The sequence below is a fragment of the Pygoscelis adeliae genome, unplaced genomic scaffold (assembly GCF_000699105.1).
Source record: "Pygoscelis adeliae isolate BGI_AS28 unplaced genomic scaffold, ASM69910v1 Scaffold63, whole genome shotgun sequence".
Taxonomy (NCBI): domain Eukaryota; kingdom Metazoa; phylum Chordata; class Aves; order Sphenisciformes; family Spheniscidae; genus Pygoscelis; species Pygoscelis adeliae.
In genome coordinates this window covers 521,019-539,085 of record NW_008824414.1, presented here as the reverse complement: position 1 = coordinate 539,085, position 18,067 = coordinate 521,019, and the positions used below count along the sequence as shown (strand labels likewise).

The window sequence follows — 18,067 nt, the reverse complement described above, 5'->3', positions numbered from 1 at the left end:
CCCCGGCGTGCCCCAGCCACAGCCGGCACCTTCAACACCTGAGGACAACAGGAGTGAGGCAGCAGTTGTCTCCGATTCTCCCACCCTCAAGAGCAGAGCTCTCACATATGCAGGGTGTCCCACTCTCCTGCCCCCACCTCTGTGTCCTTGTCTACCCATACAGTCTTTCCCCAGCTTCCCCGGAATAAAGTAGGTCCCGCTCCGCTAGCACGCTGCCCCAAGCTCTGTAGGAAGAGCCACAGTGAGCCTGATGCTCCCAGAAATTGCCATTTTCTCACAGTCAGTACCAAGCCCTGACTTACATTGGGTTTTTTCTTTCCTTAGGGTGCAAAGGGGAACATGGGTGAGCCAGGCTCCCCTGGGCTGAAGGGACGACAGGTGAGTTGTGGAAAGTCCCCCCCGCTGCAGCCAGCAGTGCTGCCCCTGCATTAGCTGGGGCTACATCTCTGCCATGCTCGAGCTAACTCTCTGTGTCTTCTTCCCTAAAGGGTGACCCAGGTATTGAAGGTCCGATTGGATACCCTGGTCCCAAGGTAAGAATCCCATAGCTACTGACTGAGCTCTTTGCATTTGTTGATTTTTAGTAAAGCAGGGGGAGCGCTGCTTCTCCCTCTCCACCTGCCCGTTTCCCACCCGAGACCCCCGGCATGCCACTGCCTCCGCTCCTGCTGATCCCCAGGCATTAACACAGCATTCTTCTTCTTTTCTTTTTGTCTAGGGCGTCCCAGGGCTGAAAGGAGAGAAGGTGAGAAAGAAGAGACTGAATGGCTGTCTGGGGACTTGGCAGGGGACGCACACCTTTCTGTTGCAAAAAAGGGAAACTTTAGCTGTAATGGGGAGAATAACAACCCTATTAATATGTAATTCCAGATTTGGGGAGGGATTTTCAGGGGCACCCCAAAGCCTGTCTCCTTCAGGCATTGCTAATGATCTTGTGAAGTGTTGACATTTTTACTGAGCTAAATGGGTGGGAGGGATGTAGGCAGACTGGCTGACTCCTGTCCTCTTCTTCCCCCAGGGCGAGATTGGATCCGATGGACGGAGGGTAAGGAAGGACATTTTCTAACTTGCGTGTTGTTCCAGCCACCAACCCTTGAGTGTGTGTTAACAGATCGCTGATCCCTCTTCTTTTCCCTCTTGATCCCAGGGTGCCGCTGGCTTGGCAGGCAGGAACGGCACCGATGGACAGAAGGTAACATTACTGGGAGCACCCTGTAATGTTGCTCCTGATGTTTCATTTCTTTACCCCGCCTTGTACCCACAGGTTGTTTTGTTTATCCCATCCCACGCTTTTTGTTCTGACTGAGGTTTCTATGAACTTATTTGCACATTATTCTGCATGTCCTGTAGAAATACTTGAGCTAGCTGGAGATGAATTAATTCGGGTCATAGAAGTGCTATCCCTTCGTCAGCAAGCTCTCTGCAGGAACTAGATGTGTAACACAGCCAGTCCTGCTGCAGGAGGTGATACGGCCGGATCATCTGGGTGTAGATATCTCATCTTGAGTGTTAGTGACCCCTACAGGACATATGCACAGAAAGATTTGCAGAAATTTGGTTTTCAAGGCAGTTTGTCACAGAATTTGAAATTTCATCTCTAAGCTACTGCTTGTCCTTAATATTAAAGCCCTAAAGCCAGGTTCAAGTACGTTGTAACGAAGTCCCTGAAATTCTCTGTCCCCTCTATGGTGAGTGTAGAGGGCCACATAGAATCATAGAATCATAGAATCATTAAGGTTGGAAAAGACCTCTAAGATCATCGAGTCCAACCATCAACCCAACACCACCATGCCCACTAAACCATGTCCCTAAGCACCTCATCTACACGTCTTTTAAATACTTCCAGGGATGGTGACTCAACCCCTTCCCTGGGCAGCCTGTTCCAATGTTTACCCACTCTTTCAGTAAAGAAATTTTTCCTCATGTCCAAAATGTCCTCATGTCCACGACCTCACTTAGATCTGCATGCCATGCAGATGTACTGCAGCGGGATAGCCTAATTTGAGATGGTTTCAGCTAGCTTTGTCCGCTGGCCAGCCCACGTTGATTTTGCTCTGCACTTTCTTGTATACCCAGCCAAGTACATCTGTGAGATAATACCAGTTCTTCTTCCCACTCCTCAAATGCCTGCTGAAGCTCTAAAACACTAAAGTCCTTCAGTCCCCACCACTCTCTATCCGGGGCAAGCTGTCTAAGCACTGCTGACAAAGCCGTTTCGGGGTGCAGAGCAAGGTGGTCGCTGCTCTCACAGCGTCCATCAGGCAGCGTGGTTACTGCAGACCTGAGCTGCTCTGACGCGAAATGTATGACGGAGGACCAGCACAACCGTGGACGTGAGTGACCACCAAATCCAGCCTCAAGGGACATGTCCATCACCCAGGGCATGTGTGCAGGATGAGCATGCTTGAATTCCCACCAACACCTGTGCTTGCCACTCGGGGCTTTTAGGCTACTTTCTCCTCCATTTGTTTCTGCACACCGCACTCCTGTTTAAGGAATACACTTGCTGTTTATTCCCTAGTTGATGACAGGTATGGTCAGCAGATGATGTTAAAAATTAGTAACTGTTAACAAGAAAAGCCATATTTTCCCTTCAGACACCTACAGCTTTTTCTTTTGAATGCTTTCTCTCCAGGGCAAGCTGGGAAGAATTGGACCACCAGGCTGCAAGGGAGACCCCGGTGACAAGGTAGGAACACTTTACTCTTTCATTCAGCTCATCAGTTGTGTAGCTGCTGAATGAGTTGCACAAGTAAAAAGATGGCCAACGAGAGGTTACTGGCCCATTTTCCTACCAATTGCATGATCCGATCCCAGGCCTGGGATCCCTGGAATGGGGAGCACAGCCTGATTCTTTTGTGCCTCCTTTCCATGGGCAAGTAAGCTGGGATCCCCCGGTGTCCCTCCCCTCCACACAGAGAGGAGGAGCTGCTCCTTTCATCAACAGTAGCAACAAGCAAAAACTATTTTAGTCTGTAAGGCAACTTTCTAAGCCAGTTGATTTATTCTGCAGGGAAGGTGCATATTGTTGCCACTGCAAAATGTGTGGTTCTTTGTCCTTTCCCTCCCTAGGGCCCTGATGGCTACCCAGGTGATGCAGGAGACCAAGGTGAAAGAGGAGACGAAGGCATAAAGGTACAAGTGCTCTGAACAACGAGCAGAGAGTGTGGGCAGAGGCCACCAGTGGGGACAGCTAAACACCGTTGCCTGTATTTACTCTTAAATCCTTCGCTACTCATGGAGCCCATAGGCTCTGGGGTCTGGATCCCATCACCAGGCACAGGAGCCAAGGGAAGAGCCTTGCTGGCCCTGCTCCTTGGGCTCCTCATGGTGCACATCAGTGGTGCGCAACAACATGATGATGATGATGATGCAGGCAATGACCATTGCTCTCTGACTGTTTCAGGGAGATCCTGGCCGGCCTGGTCGCAGTGGACCCCCAGGACCTCCAGGAGAAAAAGGAAGCCCGGTAGGTTCATGCAGCATTCAGATGTCTGCAGTGTCTTACTAGGGTCTGCTCCATGTGGCATGGAGCCGGAGCAGTATCAGCTGGTCACAGGGCAGGCGCAGTATAAAAATGACTGCTTACCAATGCATCCTGGTGATTCTGCAAATTAGCCCACCAGCATGGAGACAGCACAAGCCCCTGGGTGGTCGACTGAGGTGTCCCGCCATGCGTGTCCCCACCAGTACAGTGGGAAACGTCATGTGGGCAACAGGAGAGGGAACTGCACAACATCCCTGCAGCTGCCCAGAGCAAAATGAGAATGGGTCTTGACCATTTGTCCAGAGCAGAGAGAGCAGGCAAAATAGACTTAGGAGGATTTACCTTTCTAGCTGATCCATTGCACTGCATCTTTCCTTCTCTTCCCATCTTCTCCTGGGTAGAAAGGCCCTGTTTGGCCGTGGTTTCCCCTGCCACAGTCTCATGACTTCCTCAGTGTTTGTGGCAGTGCCAGTGTTTGCAGGCTGTTTTTACTCATGTGAGTAAACTTTAACGATTAATTGCTCAGAGATCTAACACAGGCTTTACCCACTGTACTTGACCTTATAGCCAAAGGGGTTGCTATGCTGATGGCCAGTTACTTCAGAGATAGTGGAGGAGGCTGAAATAGTCCTCCGGCTTTAGGCAGGGCTGGACAGATGCTGTAAGGAAGAGTTGACAAGCCTTTGCACTGGTTGGTGGAGGAAAGGTGACACAGCATCACGCTGCCCCAAGGCTGGAGCCTGTGCCCATAGGTTTGACATGTAGGCATGGTGGGAGTGTGGAAGCATAAGTTGTGTGCTCATACACGCATCTGCTCAAGCGGACTGCTTGACACAGGACAAGAGGTGTGTATGTGTGTGCACCTTGACCTCTCTTCCGACAAATTGTATTTCTTTTTCTTCTCCAAGGGACTTCCAGGCAACCCTGGAGCTCAAGGGCCTGCTGGAAGTAAGGGAGGAAGAGGTGAAACAGGACCTCCTGGACCCAAAGGAGAGCCTGTAAGTGTCTGAATAGCTCTCTGGACAGTGGGCACATCACGGGAGCCTGATGCAATTTCATGGAGAAACTGCCCCATTTAGCCTGCCTACCCTGCCTTCTGCATCCCAAAAGATGTACAGATGCTGATCTCCTTGTCTCCCTCATCTTCATAGAGCAGTACTTCCATAATCCTAAGCCTGATGTTAACCATTTCACCTTAGAGAAGCATCCTGTATTCCCACATAACCACAAATGCATCTGTGGATGCCCAGGGACCCTTTGGCTGTACTCTAGCAAGTTCCCCAAACCTCTGGCTTTTCACAGGAGCTCATAGAGTCAAGATCTGGTGGCTGTTACAGTAGAGCTCTCTGAAAAGGGCAGCATTGAATCACAGCTGTGTTACGACATTGATGGTGCCACACAGACCCAAGCTAATGTGATGGGGCACTGCAAAATTTGGGGAGTGGGTTGGAGATGACGTTCCCTGGCAGAATACAGCAGCATGGCTCCACCAGCACCAAGAGGCCAGAGCCCAGCCAGCTTGTGTCCTTGTGCAAGATCCGGTGGGGGAAGCAAAGCCGGATGAGCTGGAAGTAAAGCAGAGTCTTTAATCCTGAGGGAATGAACCACGAGTGTTTGTGGTCACTGCAGTGACTGCCCTCCTGAAAGAATAGTCTGGCTGTGGCTTCCCAAAAGCCAAAGGCAAGATCCCCCAAGCAGTGCCAGCATGGCCATCCCTGCTACACTGCTGCCAGGCACATGCTTGCTAAGGGGGCAAGGATACGCCTCTTGGGCCAGGAGGAAGAAGGCAGGGCAGCCAGGCATCACTGTTCAGGTAGCATCCATCTTCACATCCCATTTATGTGACTTTCTGTGTCTGCCAAGGGTCGACGTGGAGATCCAGGGACGAAAGGCAGCAAAGGCACTCCTGGGGCCAAAGGAGAAAGGGTGAGTAAAGCAACTGCCCAGACCATTGCAAATGAGCCCAAGATGCACAGGACTAGTGTGTGTGTGATGTGCTGCTGCCCAGCCATGAAGTGTCCAAGACCAGAGCTGGGAATTGCAGATCCCAGTGGGCTCTGCATGTGTGCTCTGCTTCCACTGTGCCCGCTGCCTGCCCTAGTGGCAGCAGGTACAGCCTCCTCTTCCAGGGCTTGATCCAGAGAGGGGATGAAGGGTAGCAAAGCTCAAGGCTGAGACATGTTCAGAGAGCACGCTGCCCTGACAGTGTGTTTCAAGCCAAGAAACACCAGATTTGAGAATGGCATCATGCCTCCTCGCTCCAAGGAGCACTGCCATGCACACAAACAGCATTGGAGACATCCCTGACCAGGAACATCTTTACCCTCCTCACAGGGAGATCCTGGTCCAGAGGGTCCTCGTGGCCTGCCCGGTGAGGTTGGAAGCAAAGGATCAAGGGTAAGCACAAAGCAGGGGTTGGTGACAGCTAGGAGGGAGGGAGAGCACTGCTGCTGTCTGGGGCAGCTCACCTGGCTTTCCTCCTCATGCACACCTGCCTATACCTGCCTCTGTACATTCTTGCTTCTTGCTTTGCTTTGCAGGGAGACCAAGGACTGCCAGGACCCCGAGGCCCTTCAGGTGCTGTGGGAGAGCCAGGCAAGATAGTAAGTCATCCTGGGGCATCTGTGTGACTGTGTTAAGCTGGCTGCACTGTCCCTCCCAAGGGGAGCCTGCCTGACATTTTCTCAGCGAGGCTAAAAACTAGCCCAGAGGCCCTGGCTAGCCCCTGGGGAAAGGAGAAATCACAAGACCCGGGAGTACGTGCTTCTCCATCACTCCTGGTCCCAGGTGTTCCCATGACAATATAGAAGGGACCACCAGAGTGGGTCATGGGGTGAGGGAAGATGGGGCTCCCCGGGTGCCCATTTGTCTTGGGTCTGTGGTTAGCCCAGCACCCCACTGTGGCGGTAGTGCTGTGACATCCGTGTGGCTCTGCGGGATGTGGGAACCCAAGTGCTGAATCAGTCACTATCACAGTAACCTCATCGGGAGGGGAGATGGTTCTGCAGCATCGTTTCAAGAGCTGGTTTCTCCAGCACGGTCCCCTATGTGGCTGGGGAGCTGCAAGGAAAATCCTCACCCACTCCCTCTGCTCTCCCCAACACTATCCTGCAGGGATCGCGTGGGGACCCTGGTGACTTGGGCCCAAGAGGTGATGCCGGCCCACCAGGACCGAAGGTAAAGTCTTTGAATGCAACTCTGCATTTTTGTGGGGGTTTTTGGTTTTTGTTTTGTTTTTTTTAAAAAGGCAGTTTCCACTGCAGAAACTTGTGTGCTTCAGAAACGGAATGGCTCAAACCTGAGCATCCCTATGGGGCAGAGATGCAGGTCTTGCCCTGGCCAAGGCAGCTCTGATTACATCCCTCACCCTGCACAGATTCAGGGGTGTCCCTGGCATGCGACGTCCCCAAGACCCTGCGAAGCCTCACTCCGCACAGCCATTCCCAATGTTTCAGGGCCAGCTGCAGAAGTCACGGCTCCTGGTAGTGTCTCACCCTGAGAGGGGATGAAAACGGCTCTGGCTGTCGCTGGCATCGCCAGGTCAGAAAGGCTGGGTTTGGTTTCTGACAGGACATCTTTTTTCTACCAAAGGGTGACAGAGGCAGACCTGGCTTTAGCTACCCTGGACCCAGAGGACCGCAGGTAAGTATGCCTCGTCCAGCGCAGACATATGCACCATGAGGAAGCCTATTTCGGTGGAGGTTGCTGTTGAAGCTGAGCAGCCTGGGAGAAGAGGGAAGAAGAAAAATGATCAGGGTCACAAAAAAGTGAAGCCCACAAAGGGGGTGAGGGGGTTGAACACCGGGACTGAACCTGGCCATGGCTCCATCAGCCTTGTGGCAGAGGTACTGAGGACTCCAGCCTCGATGGGAGTGATGGGGAGGTGGCTGCGCCCACCACCCCAGCCATCAGCCTGAAGCTACACTTGCTGTTCAGCTTTGTTGCCCCTCACCGCAGACTTTGGATGTATGCGTGCAGAGTGGGGGGCTGGTACCGGTCGGGTGCTGACCTCTCCCTCCTCTCCCTTCGCAGGGTGACAAGGGTGAGAAGGGGCAGCCGGGACCCAAGGTGAGTGTGTTCGTCTCCGTCACCTGTTGTTTGTACTGACTGAAATGCCGAGTAGCTGTCGCCTGATCCTCTGGGTGCATGGCCAAGGAGCCTGTCCTGCCGGCAGCTACCCTGGCTAATCCCTGCAGCTGCAGAGCCTGGGTGTATCTCCCAAGCCCACCTCCTTTTGAAACCATCCAAAATATGCTTTGAAGACTTCTTTATTCTTAGTTAATGCCTGTGTAAACACTGTTTATTTGCTCTGCACTGAGCTGCTAGTTTAGAGGGTGCTTTCCCGGGCCAGACAGGCATGTGTTTTTGACGGGCTCATAGCAGCAGTGCATCTGCCTGAGCACATCCAGATGTGCTCTGTGTCAAATCTGTTTCTCCTTCCTTTGAGCAGGGAGGAAGAGGTGAGCTTGGACCAAAAGGAGTGCAAGGGACCAAAGGAGAGAAGGGGGAACCGGTAAGCAAACTTCCCATACTGCCCGCGGGGTCAGTGTCCCACTCCCACACCTCTGCCAGGTGTGCTGGGAACAGCCCTGCCCGCTCTCCTGCCTGCCCCGTGTCCCCAAGCTCAGCTGTGGCTGGCTGGTGACTGTGTTTAGCAGGGCTGTGCCTGATGAGGGGGTCAGGAGGAGCCCCGAACACCAGTGGCTGCATCACTCGCCTTGCCGGGGAAATATTTGACCCTTCTTTGCTTCTTCCCCAGGGTGATCCTGGCCCAGGAGGTGAGCCCGGACCCCGCGGTCCAACTGGTGAAGCAGGCCACGAGGTACAGTACCATGACATCGTGTCTGAGCAGATGCTGCAGCTCCCTCCTCTCCTCCCCACTTCTTGATGCTCTAAAGCCCAGAGAACCCCAGTGGGTCTATCTGCAGCAGGGCTTGCTGGAGGGGACACCAGCTGCCAGACGTGTCTGCTGGCTCCCAGCAAGGCTTTCCTACCCTTCCCGTGGCAGACCTCTACAAAAAGCCATGTTTTTGATGGCTTTGATGTCTAGTTCTCAAAAAGGGAGCTCATGGGAAAACTGTGCCTGAAATCCCTGTGCTCTTCTTACAGGGGACCCCCGGCCCACCAGGAGATCCTGGCCTGACTGTAAGTAGCACTGCTCTGCAGCCCCCGGTGCTCTTCCTCCTGGAGCAACCGTGGCTTTGCCGTGCACAGCCTGAGAATGAAACAGGGCATCAGGTCCTGCCACTGCCCCGCAGAGGTGGCTTGTGGCTTCCCACAGGAGCCAAGGAAAGAGGAGAAGGGGCCAGCTGGGTGGGAAGGGAAAGGGGAGCCTTTCCCTTAGAGGGGACGGATGCTGTGTAAGGGGAGGGAGGCATTCACCCTGCACCCCTTTGCTGGCAGGACTGCGACGTGATGACCTATGTGCGAGAGACGTGCGGATGCTGTGGTGAGCAGACCATTACCTCTCCCCGGGGCAGGGGAACGACCACTCAAGGAACGGGGAAAGGGGGTCACCAGAGGCTGCCTCATTCTTCAGGAACTCCCTTGAGGGAGCTCTGCCCCGTGAGCTGAGCCGCTGGCACGGTGGGCTCTTTGCCTCTCTGCACAGCTCTGTACCCTGCAGAGGAGACACCACGGGAAGTCCTTCCCTGCTCACCCTGGTCCCAGCCCACCACTGAGTGCAGCAGCACTGCAGGGGCAGCCTGGCTTACCTCCCAAAATTTAGCTCTGACATCACAGGAGCAGTGAGCTGTAATATAGAGTTGCATGGTCCAGATAATAGGATAGAGTGTATTACACAGCAAGATTAAAAAGGTTTCTTTCGATATACGTTGACACAAAGATGTATGTAAAATCCTCCCTATGCTGCCGGCTGCGGGCAGCACCACAAACCCTGTGGATGCTTGCTGTGATGCTAACTGTCTCTGTCTTCCCACAGAGGGTCTCTTCTGCCCTGGTAGCTCTTGTTCCCACCATCACTGACCTTCATGTTTTCCTCCTTCTGTCCCTCTCCCCAGACTGTGAGAAGCGCTGTGGTGCCCTGGACATCATGTTCGTCATAGACAGCTCAGAGAGTATTGGCTACACCAACTTCACCCTGGAGAAAAATTTTGTTGTCAACGTGGTCAGCCGGCTGGGCTCGATTGCCAAGGACCCCAAGTCGCAGACAGGTCTGGACTGTGTGGGGACAGAGTGGGGCATGGGGAAAAGAAAAGGGTCTTGTATCCCTCCAGCTTCCACATTTGTCTGTAGCTGCCCAGGGCCGCAATCCATCTGTCCAGCATTTTCGCAGCAGTTTCTGCTCTTCCCTCTTCCCTTCCCAGCTTTGTAGGCCAATTGGGCAGCTCTTTGTTGATACAAAATTTTGCTGACTTTCTCCACTTCTCACTGAGGATGCAAAGGCAAGTAATGTGACGCTTCATTGGCAGGTGCCCGTGTTGGGGTGGTGCAGTACAGTCACGAGGGGACATTCGAAGCCATCAAGCTTGATGATGAGCGCATTGATTCACTGTCGAGCTTCAAGGAAGCAGTGAAGCGCCTGGAGTGGATCGCTGGAGGCACCTGGACACCATCTGCCCTTCAGTTTGCCTACAACAAGCTCATCAAGGAAAGCAGGCGAGAGAAAGCCCAAGTGTTTGCTGTGGTGATCACAGATGGGCGCTATGACCCCCGGGATGATGACAAGAACCTAGGGGCTCTTTGTGGTAGAGATGTGGTTGTCAACACCATTGGCATTGGAGACATGTTTGATCAGCCAGAACAGAGCGAGACCCTGGTCTCCATCGCCTGCAATGAACCCCAGCGAGTCCAGAAGATGAGGCTCTTCTCGGACCTGGTGGCAGAGGAATTCATTGACAAGATGGAAGACGTGCTCTGCCCAGGTCTGCACCTGTTCTTGCACAGTTCATACTGGAACTGGAGTTTTCACCCACAGGGTTTGGGATGGGAGGCCTATATGGTGTGTTGCGACAATTGCAGAGGCACTGTGTCTCAGCAGGTTGGTCAACAGCTCATAAGCTGGGTCATTCATGGTGGGGGCTGACCGTTACGTAGCCCTGGATAAACAGTCCTTTCTCAGATACAGGCCAGCCTTTTGGGGCAGTCCTTTGGAGTCCTTTCCCCTTGTAAGAGATCTTGCCCTGCCACCCTGACTGTGCAAACTGTGAAGGGGGATGGCAGCACATCACTCAGTTTTCCTTGTTTCTTTTCCTTCCAGATCCACAGATCGTCTGCCCTGAGCTGCCCTGTCAGACAGGTAAACATTACAAGTAGCTTCATGCCATCTGCACAAAGTGGTAGGTCTGGGGGAGAGTGTACAAGGCTCAGGAATGAGAGGGGGGTGTGCAACCCTGTTCATTCCCTTTGGATGGCAGGAGTTCAGGAAATAGTGTTACTTTACACGAGGAGTTTCATCTCCTGCTCTTTTCCTGTCTCTCTGAGTTCTCTGCACAGGTAGGTACAAGTGCACCAAGTTAGAGGACCAGCATGGCTCAGCCCTGATATTTCTCCCTGTCCCAATTCCTGGGAGCCACCAGGTTTTGAACTCCAAACTCAGCAATTAATTTCTCACTTGTTCCATGTCTCTTATACATCAAGTCAAAACCCCCTTGCTAAACTCTCCCACCCATGCGACCTTTGAAATGCAGAGCCCAACCTGCAGCACTGGGCAGGATGCTCCTTGGGAGTGACAAGGGCAGAGCAGTGGGTAGGGACCATTTGGAAAATGACACCGTAGTGGACTCAAAGCTTTGGCTTTTCTAACGCTGGCTGTATTTAATTAACAATTAACTCAGGATGTTGGATTAAAGGAAAAAGGCTGTAAGGATCCTCAGGTGTAAAGGAGACGGCTGCTGCTCGCTGCAGGTAGCTTTACTTGATCACATTTTGCTTGTTAAGGGGCAGGTCTGCAACCTGAATTCCTAGAGATCCTGTCTGTTTGAGTCTCTGTGCCTGTTTAAATACAATAGATGCACTATTTGCTGATATACACTTGGAGGGGACAAAGTTTTGCCAGTTCTTGCAATTTTTACCTCTAGTCTTGCCGTGAATGTTTTTGTGAAAGTCCCAAGCTTCAACTCAGTATTATACAGAATCTCAAATTTCATTTTCAAAGAAGTTCCTTCGTTTCCATACAAAACAAAGGAAAACTGGTCCCAGGTTGCTCAGAAATCTGAAGACAGAAAAGCTATAATTATTCCCGTCTAAAATCTCTCACTAGTATTTTGAGTATTTGCACCTGGCCATGCAGAGAGCACAATGCCCAACCATGATGCTTGAGCTATCCACACAGGCTCCTCTGTAGTGTCCTCTGAGGAGCTTTGTCCTGCGGATCTGTGCACAAGGAGGCGACTTCCCCATGCCATACTGGTGACTGCTCAGGTGTCTTCAAAGGATTTGGTCTTTGCAGCCTCCCCATTTCTGAGGAACACTGCAGCAGAGAGACTGACCCAAGCAGTGGTGCGCTCATGTTCTCCTAGGCTTGGGCCATCAAAGCCCTCCAAAGCAAGGCGAAGTTGGCGGTCCTTTCCCTGTAGTGCACTTGGGTGTTTCTGTTCCTGATGCAAGGTGAGAACAGTTCGCTGGTACCTGACAGTCTTGGGGACCAGAACAGAAATGGCTTGAGAAAGCATCTGAGGGGGTTCCCTCTTGGGCGAATCCCTCAAGCCATGCCGTAGGCATGCCAGATCAAGTGCAGGCCCTACACCTGCGCCCCAGAGGACATGGGAGGTGGAGTGACATGGCTGGGTAGGTGTGGGCCTTCTGTGAAAGTGCCAGTACACCCATCTCAGCATGGGCAAAAGTTGTCCTGGTGTGCAAGGATCTGTGCTAGGCCCGGTAGATCAAGTTATAAGTGATACCCAGGGATTCAGGGGCCTTTGGGCAAAGCGCCTTCCACCTGCCGCACTGGATAGTCCATGATGCATTGCTGTCATCATTTAGAAGAATTTGCAATGATCACACTTGCCTAGTGGCAAGGGAACGTGTTGGATAAGATGTGACATAAGGCATGTGGCAGAGCCTGGGGCTGAGCTCAGTGCTCAGCTTCCTCTGGTTCTCCGAGAACATCTCAAGAGTTGGTGCCAATTCACGTGCAAACGCTTTGGACAGAGACAGTGCCCTTTGCAGGGTATGTGAGTGAGCTTTGTGCACATCCAATGCATGTGTCCAGTCGTAGACAGGCCAGACAGGTTCAGGTCAGGGAGTCAGGTACACCCAGCCCTGTTCTTGGCCCCATGGCTGTCAGAGTTGCAGTCCTGGCACTTTAAGGAGCAAATCAATTGCTCGTGCCAGGTACCCCAGCTCCAGCCTGGGTATTGTCAGCAAAGCACAGAGAGGGACAGGTATTAGATATACTCCAGCTTCCTCCCTGCTGCCTTGCAGAGCCAGGCACGTCACCACTTCGGGTTCACATCTGCAGCTGAAGGCATGCTGCCTCAGTGCTTTGCCTAAGGAAATCCAGGTTTTCCTGTTTTCAGGGCAGACCCTTGTCTCTCTGTTACCACCCATCGATTACTGTGGTGCTAACAGGATGCTGGATTGTTAAATGGGTTAAATGCTGAGCAAATCTGAACTGACCACTTGCTTCAATAGAAACCGCATGACGCTCTGTGATGCTCTTTCTAACCCACGCAAAAGGCTTTGCTTTGGGCTTTGGGATGTTATTTGAATTTAAGTTCAGCACAGCCAAGTGGAGACAGAGGTTCTCGGAGTCCTGACTAGCCTGGACACCACACAGGAGCATTGCACACCGCAGGGCAGTGACTCTAGCCAAAGCGCAGTGGGCTCAGTGCCAGGCAAGGAGTTCACATAATGCTGTCCCTTAGATGTCTTTCTGGCTGTACAGCATCATGTGTACAGTTTGCACATAGTAGAGTTCAAAGCTACGTGATGGCTGAATCCCATATGCAGAAAGAACCTGGACCCCGTGGCCCTCTTCCTGAGTGCTGCTCTTTCTCCATCTTGCCTATGCTGGATGAGTGGGAAGGAACTGGACAATTAAGGATTCATGTCATTTTCTGAGGTCTCTCGGTTGATGTGTGATTGATTTTGGCACGAATCCCATGGTTCCTCAGACATAAAAGTGGCAGAAAGATTTAAATTCTGGCTTTGGTCTTTACTTCTCTGTCCCTCATTAGCTCTGTTCTTCTCTGGTGCAGTGCATGTAGGAAAGCCAGGTAGCATTCAGAGACACAGCCATTGCTAGCAAGCCCTGAAAATATTCTTTTGACGCTCACTTGCAGATGACAGGAACCCTGGGAACGTAAACCCACTTATTTTCCGCCCCATGGAAGAGGGAGTCAACATAGATTTCCCCAGCACCATACACTCGATCGCCCAGTTCCTAAACTCCACGCGGGAAAACCAGGACCCCAGCATGTACACCCAGCTGGTGGCCACTTTGGCCTTTACCGCCGAAAAAGCCAAGTTTGCCACTGGAAATGAGCGGCAAGAGTGGATGGACTTGTTCATTGACACCTTCAAAATGGTGCACAGCGAGATTGTGGGGGACCCAGAAACTGTGCTAGGGCTTTGCTGACATCTCTGTTAGAGATTGCATGAAGCAGGTGGAGGCAGAGGTTTAGTGGAGGTGGTAATCAACTTTCCTCGAGTGCCTGTTTGGCAGAGGGGACAGGTACATTGGTAGATGCCTTTAGTTTAGGAGAAACACAGGCAGTGAAACAGCTTGGTTGCGCTCAGCTGGGGATGTGACACAAGGGGCAGTCCTCTCTGGCATGGCTGGCTGATGAACATGGTGGCTTTCTCCAGTGATGTCAAGAGATGCTCTTGTTTTGCCCACTGCTTTTCTGCAGAGGAGCTGCGTTGCCTCGGTCTCTGAGCCAGCCATGCTGTGCCCCTCCAGCCCTACCACACTCCCACCCTGCTCTGGCAGGCTAGCGTGTCCCAGCCCTCAGCAATGCGCAAGCACCAGGCTCCACCAAGGAGACTGCCGGCACGCACATGGCTGAGGGCCAGAGCGAGCCCCTCTTTTGCAGAGAGCCTAACAATGCGCTTTTCCCATGCCTTCCTGCGTATGTATTTGCTCACTGCTTCTGAAGCATCTTCTGCATCCTCTTGCTGCGTTACCATAAGGGCTTTCTTTGGGTCCTGCAAACCATTTGTGTGGCAAGACTGGCAAAGCAAGGTGCATCTCCAGTGAGTGTCTCTTTACAACTGTTCAGTGGGCAGTTGGGGATATTGAGGGGAAAGATCAAACAGTACGGGAGAAGGGGCAACCCTGGCTTTCCATCAAGAGCACCAAAACCTGGGGAGTGCTTCTCTCAGAAGCTGTATGAGCTCCCTCTGCCTTTTTCTCTGCTTGTACATTCGTGTTTCTTCTGTCTTAATTAGCAACATGTACCTGTTCATATCCAAGAGGTAGAGGTTATGTAGGGCTAGGCAGTCCAAAGCAGAAATCCATGACTGCACAGTCAAACCTCTGTGATACGTTACATGAGCTATTTAAAAGCAAGTATTTAAATTTGTAATATAATCCATTCAATCCATACCCCGTGCTAGTTTGGTTCAAAGAGACTACAGACCCACCACTTGTGCTGTGGGTACATGCATTTAGATGAGGAGTGATATTTCCATGAGGTCAGCTGCCCCTGGTTTTCACAAGAAGTCAGGCAGGTGACTGCCATTCCTGCCTCCAGAATAACTATTGCCCTCTCAAGCTGTAAGAAGAGAAAATGGCGTTTCATGTGCAGACATAAGAGTAGAAGTGTTTACTGCTGGCAAGTGAATTTTGCAGCCTCTCTAACTGACATGGTATTATTGCAATAAAGTATACTGAGCAAATGTCATATTTAATGGGCAGAAGGGAAATGTACAGTCTTCAAAAATGCAGTTGGGCTGTAATGTTTCCAGGTGTGCAAAGTGGAGCCAGTTGCCAAGCTCAGGCATGGGAACTGGAATGAGGAATTTGTCCACTTGGAACTTCTTACGGTGTTTTCAACATCTGGGGCTTGCCAGTCTAGGCTAGAAGCCATCCGGTGACAAGCACGCAGGGGAGGTGTTTGTGTCGCTCAGCACATGAGCAGGTCAGATGCGCTGCACAAAAATAGTCTTCCAAGTTTTCAGCACTTTTTGCTCCCAGTCTATAGGGACATGGAGCTTAGAGAACTCCGCTGTTGGCATATAAGGGAGGGAAAATTGTTCAGAGAGCTTTAAATGGTGTGCTCAGAGTTTTAGGTGAAGGCAAAAGGATGCGGATCTGCCTGTGTGAGTCCATATGCTAGTGTCTGGTCATAATCCACATATTGCAGATAGTCTGTGCAAAGCCAAGCTCCCCAATCTGTTTTGATTTTTATCCCAAAAGTAGCATATGACTTAGCCTGTTGGGATGCAAGTAAGACGACTGAACTCAGAGTAGTTAAGATGCTCCAGCCATGATGCTAGAGGAAAAGCCCCAAAGAAACACTGATTTGAAGAGAACATCTCAGGGCTGGGACGTCTTGCTGAACAAGATGAGGATTCGGCAAGACTTCAGTAAAGGGGGTTTAGACCTCATCACACAATGGCTGTTTATTTCATTTCCTTTGGAAATATTTCCTAGCAAAGCACTGCAACATTGGAAACCAAGTTTTTTACCTCTCGAAAACCTTCAACTCATTATGGAAAAAAAAAAAGAGAGATAAAAAAAAAAAAAGATGAAAAAAAAAAGAGAGATGTCCCTTTGCCTGAGCAGTATTTGTGTTGGCCCTTGTTAGACAGAGGCAAGGGGGTGTAGTGGTGTTTTGCTAACATAATCCTGGCTAATCCCTCTGATAAAACCAGATAGATTTCATCACAGCAGTGGTTCCTTCAGTGAAGCTCTTGGGCAAAGGAAGGACACAGATCAGGGAGGGGATGTGAAAGGGGGAAGCCCCAGAAAGGGCTGGGAGGTCAGTCCCCATCTCACTGTTGCTTTCATCTCCACTGTCAACACTGTGAAACAATAGAGGAAATACAAGTTACCCAGGTTTTAGAAGAAGCAGGAACATGATGTGAATGGATGGGGTTACTCTGCACATGTGGTAACTAATGACAGGATTGCTAATGACAGGAAAATCAATGGTATTTCTGCTTTTTGTGCTATCTCTGTTAGATGTCCTCAGCTGTGTCCTAGCACACCATATGCAGTACAGTGAGCTGCAGGCATTCGTGCCTTGCTGTAAGCCGCATGAGAAGGACTGGTGCTCCAATTAAAAACATGATGTGAAGATCTTAGTTGGCCTAATTCGTGATGGTGCCTCCAAGAGCTTATCTCCCAGTTAAGGACGAGAATCTTGTTCCTTGCTGCAGGAAAGGGTGCTCAGGTCCTCAGCCTCCCAGAAATGGGAACAAGCTGCAACTGAAGCATGACACTGAACAGGACAAACCCAAGGTTTTGCTGTGCTGCCTTGCATCTGTTATGTTCCCATGGGATAACTCATATGTAAAGGCATCTTATCACACAGCTCGAAGGCAGCCCTCTGCAGCCGTGAGGGCTGAGGAGCAAGCGGAGTGTCTCTGGGGAGTGCTCCTGCAGTAGAGGCTGCCTGGAGAGCCAGAGATGCGTTACACTCTCACTGAAGCTCCATGGAGTGATGCTGCTCTCAGCCGCGGTCTGCTTAACTAGGAGCTCTTAAGGCTTGCTTCGGGTTATGTGGGAGGTGGGTGGATCTTGCTTGTTGTCTCAAGAAACGTGACTACGTGTAGACAAGCATCGGGGGAGACAGACTGGTAACACTTCTCCAACACAGTATGCAGCCCTCACTTCCACCTGCTTGCTTCCACCTGCTTTTGCAGACCCCTATGTAGATTTCGGACTGTGTGGTTGCAAGGGGCATGCCTTCCTTCCTTTTCCCCTCCACGACTACACAGAGCAGGTGAGGACCAGGAATGCAGGCACTGCCAAGGCAAAGTATCCTTGTGGCAGCAGCGCCTGTGTACTGGGAACTGCAGCATCAATGTACCTTTAGACAACATTTCTCAAGGAAGGTTGGGCAGAGGTGAGTACATATCTTTATTGCTTTAAAGGAGTGGAGTATCACAGTTGAATTTCAAAATGCGATATTCAAAAAGCTCATGGGGGAAAAAGCAACGCTTGGAGATTGGTTTCTACTGCAGTCGGAACTGGTATTGCAGAAGCCTGTTGTTAGCAGTAAGACAACGTGCAGTAAGCACCATTCAAGGCATGCCATCATTGTAGATGTTTTACAGCGTGGGCTAAGGAGAAATGCCAGTCTACAAGGTCAGGGAACATGATACAGAAACAACCACAGACTTTTGCAATGTCCAACGAGTTAGGTTAAACCACAAGTACCAGCAGAAGTTCCTGCATCAGGTTTGACTGTTTTGTCATGGACAGAAGTGGTGCCAAATAGTCTGCAAGCTCAACGACATGCACCATCAGAGCTTCTGCTACACTATCTTGTGCTGTTGGATTCATGTTGGACACTGTCTCTGTAGTGTCAAGAGTGCATGAATCTATTTTGCTTAAAATACAACTTCTGTTTGCCGAATGTTGACTACACACATAGTACTAAGGTACTAAACAGTGATCCATTTGTTGCTCAGCTGAGACAAGGAATTACACCGGGTCAGCACCCTGCC

The 18,067-nt window shown here is 51.2% G+C and overlaps 1 protein-coding gene across 1 annotated transcript in view; it reads left to right on the top strand.

Moving 5' to 3' along the window:
• LOC103914157 (collagen alpha-2(VI) chain-like) overlaps window positions 1–15,678 on the top strand; it is a 24,185-nt gene extending 8,507 nt beyond the window's left edge. Inside the window, exons 6-28 of the mRNA XM_009320765.1 lie at window positions 325–378; window positions 489–533; window positions 719–745; window positions 1,019–1,045; window positions 1,148–1,192; window positions 2,636–2,689; window positions 3,073–3,135; window positions 3,407–3,469; window positions 4,396–4,485; window positions 5,351–5,413; window positions 5,822–5,884; window positions 6,028–6,090; window positions 6,602–6,664; window positions 7,079–7,129; window positions 7,520–7,555; window positions 7,938–8,000; window positions 8,247–8,309; window positions 8,597–8,632; window positions 8,891–8,936; window positions 9,508–9,660; window positions 9,919–10,371; window positions 10,707–10,745; window positions 13,732–15,678. Coding sequence (XP_009319040.1) covers window positions 325–378; window positions 489–533; window positions 719–745; window positions 1,019–1,045; window positions 1,148–1,192; window positions 2,636–2,689; window positions 3,073–3,135; window positions 3,407–3,469; window positions 4,396–4,485; window positions 5,351–5,413; window positions 5,822–5,884; window positions 6,028–6,090; window positions 6,602–6,664; window positions 7,079–7,129; window positions 7,520–7,555; window positions 7,938–8,000; window positions 8,247–8,309; window positions 8,597–8,632; window positions 8,891–8,936; window positions 9,508–9,660; window positions 9,919–10,371; window positions 10,707–10,745; window positions 13,732–14,027 — 1,956 coding nt within the window. The 3' untranslated portion in view covers window positions 14,028–15,678. The remainder of the gene's footprint in view (window positions 1–324; window positions 379–488; window positions 534–718; window positions 746–1,018; window positions 1,046–1,147; window positions 1,193–2,635; window positions 2,690–3,072; window positions 3,136–3,406; window positions 3,470–4,395; window positions 4,486–5,350; window positions 5,414–5,821; window positions 5,885–6,027; window positions 6,091–6,601; window positions 6,665–7,078; window positions 7,130–7,519; window positions 7,556–7,937; window positions 8,001–8,246; window positions 8,310–8,596; window positions 8,633–8,890; window positions 8,937–9,507; window positions 9,661–9,918; window positions 10,372–10,706; window positions 10,746–13,731) is intronic.
• Window positions 15,679–18,067: the final 2,389 nt, after the last annotated feature.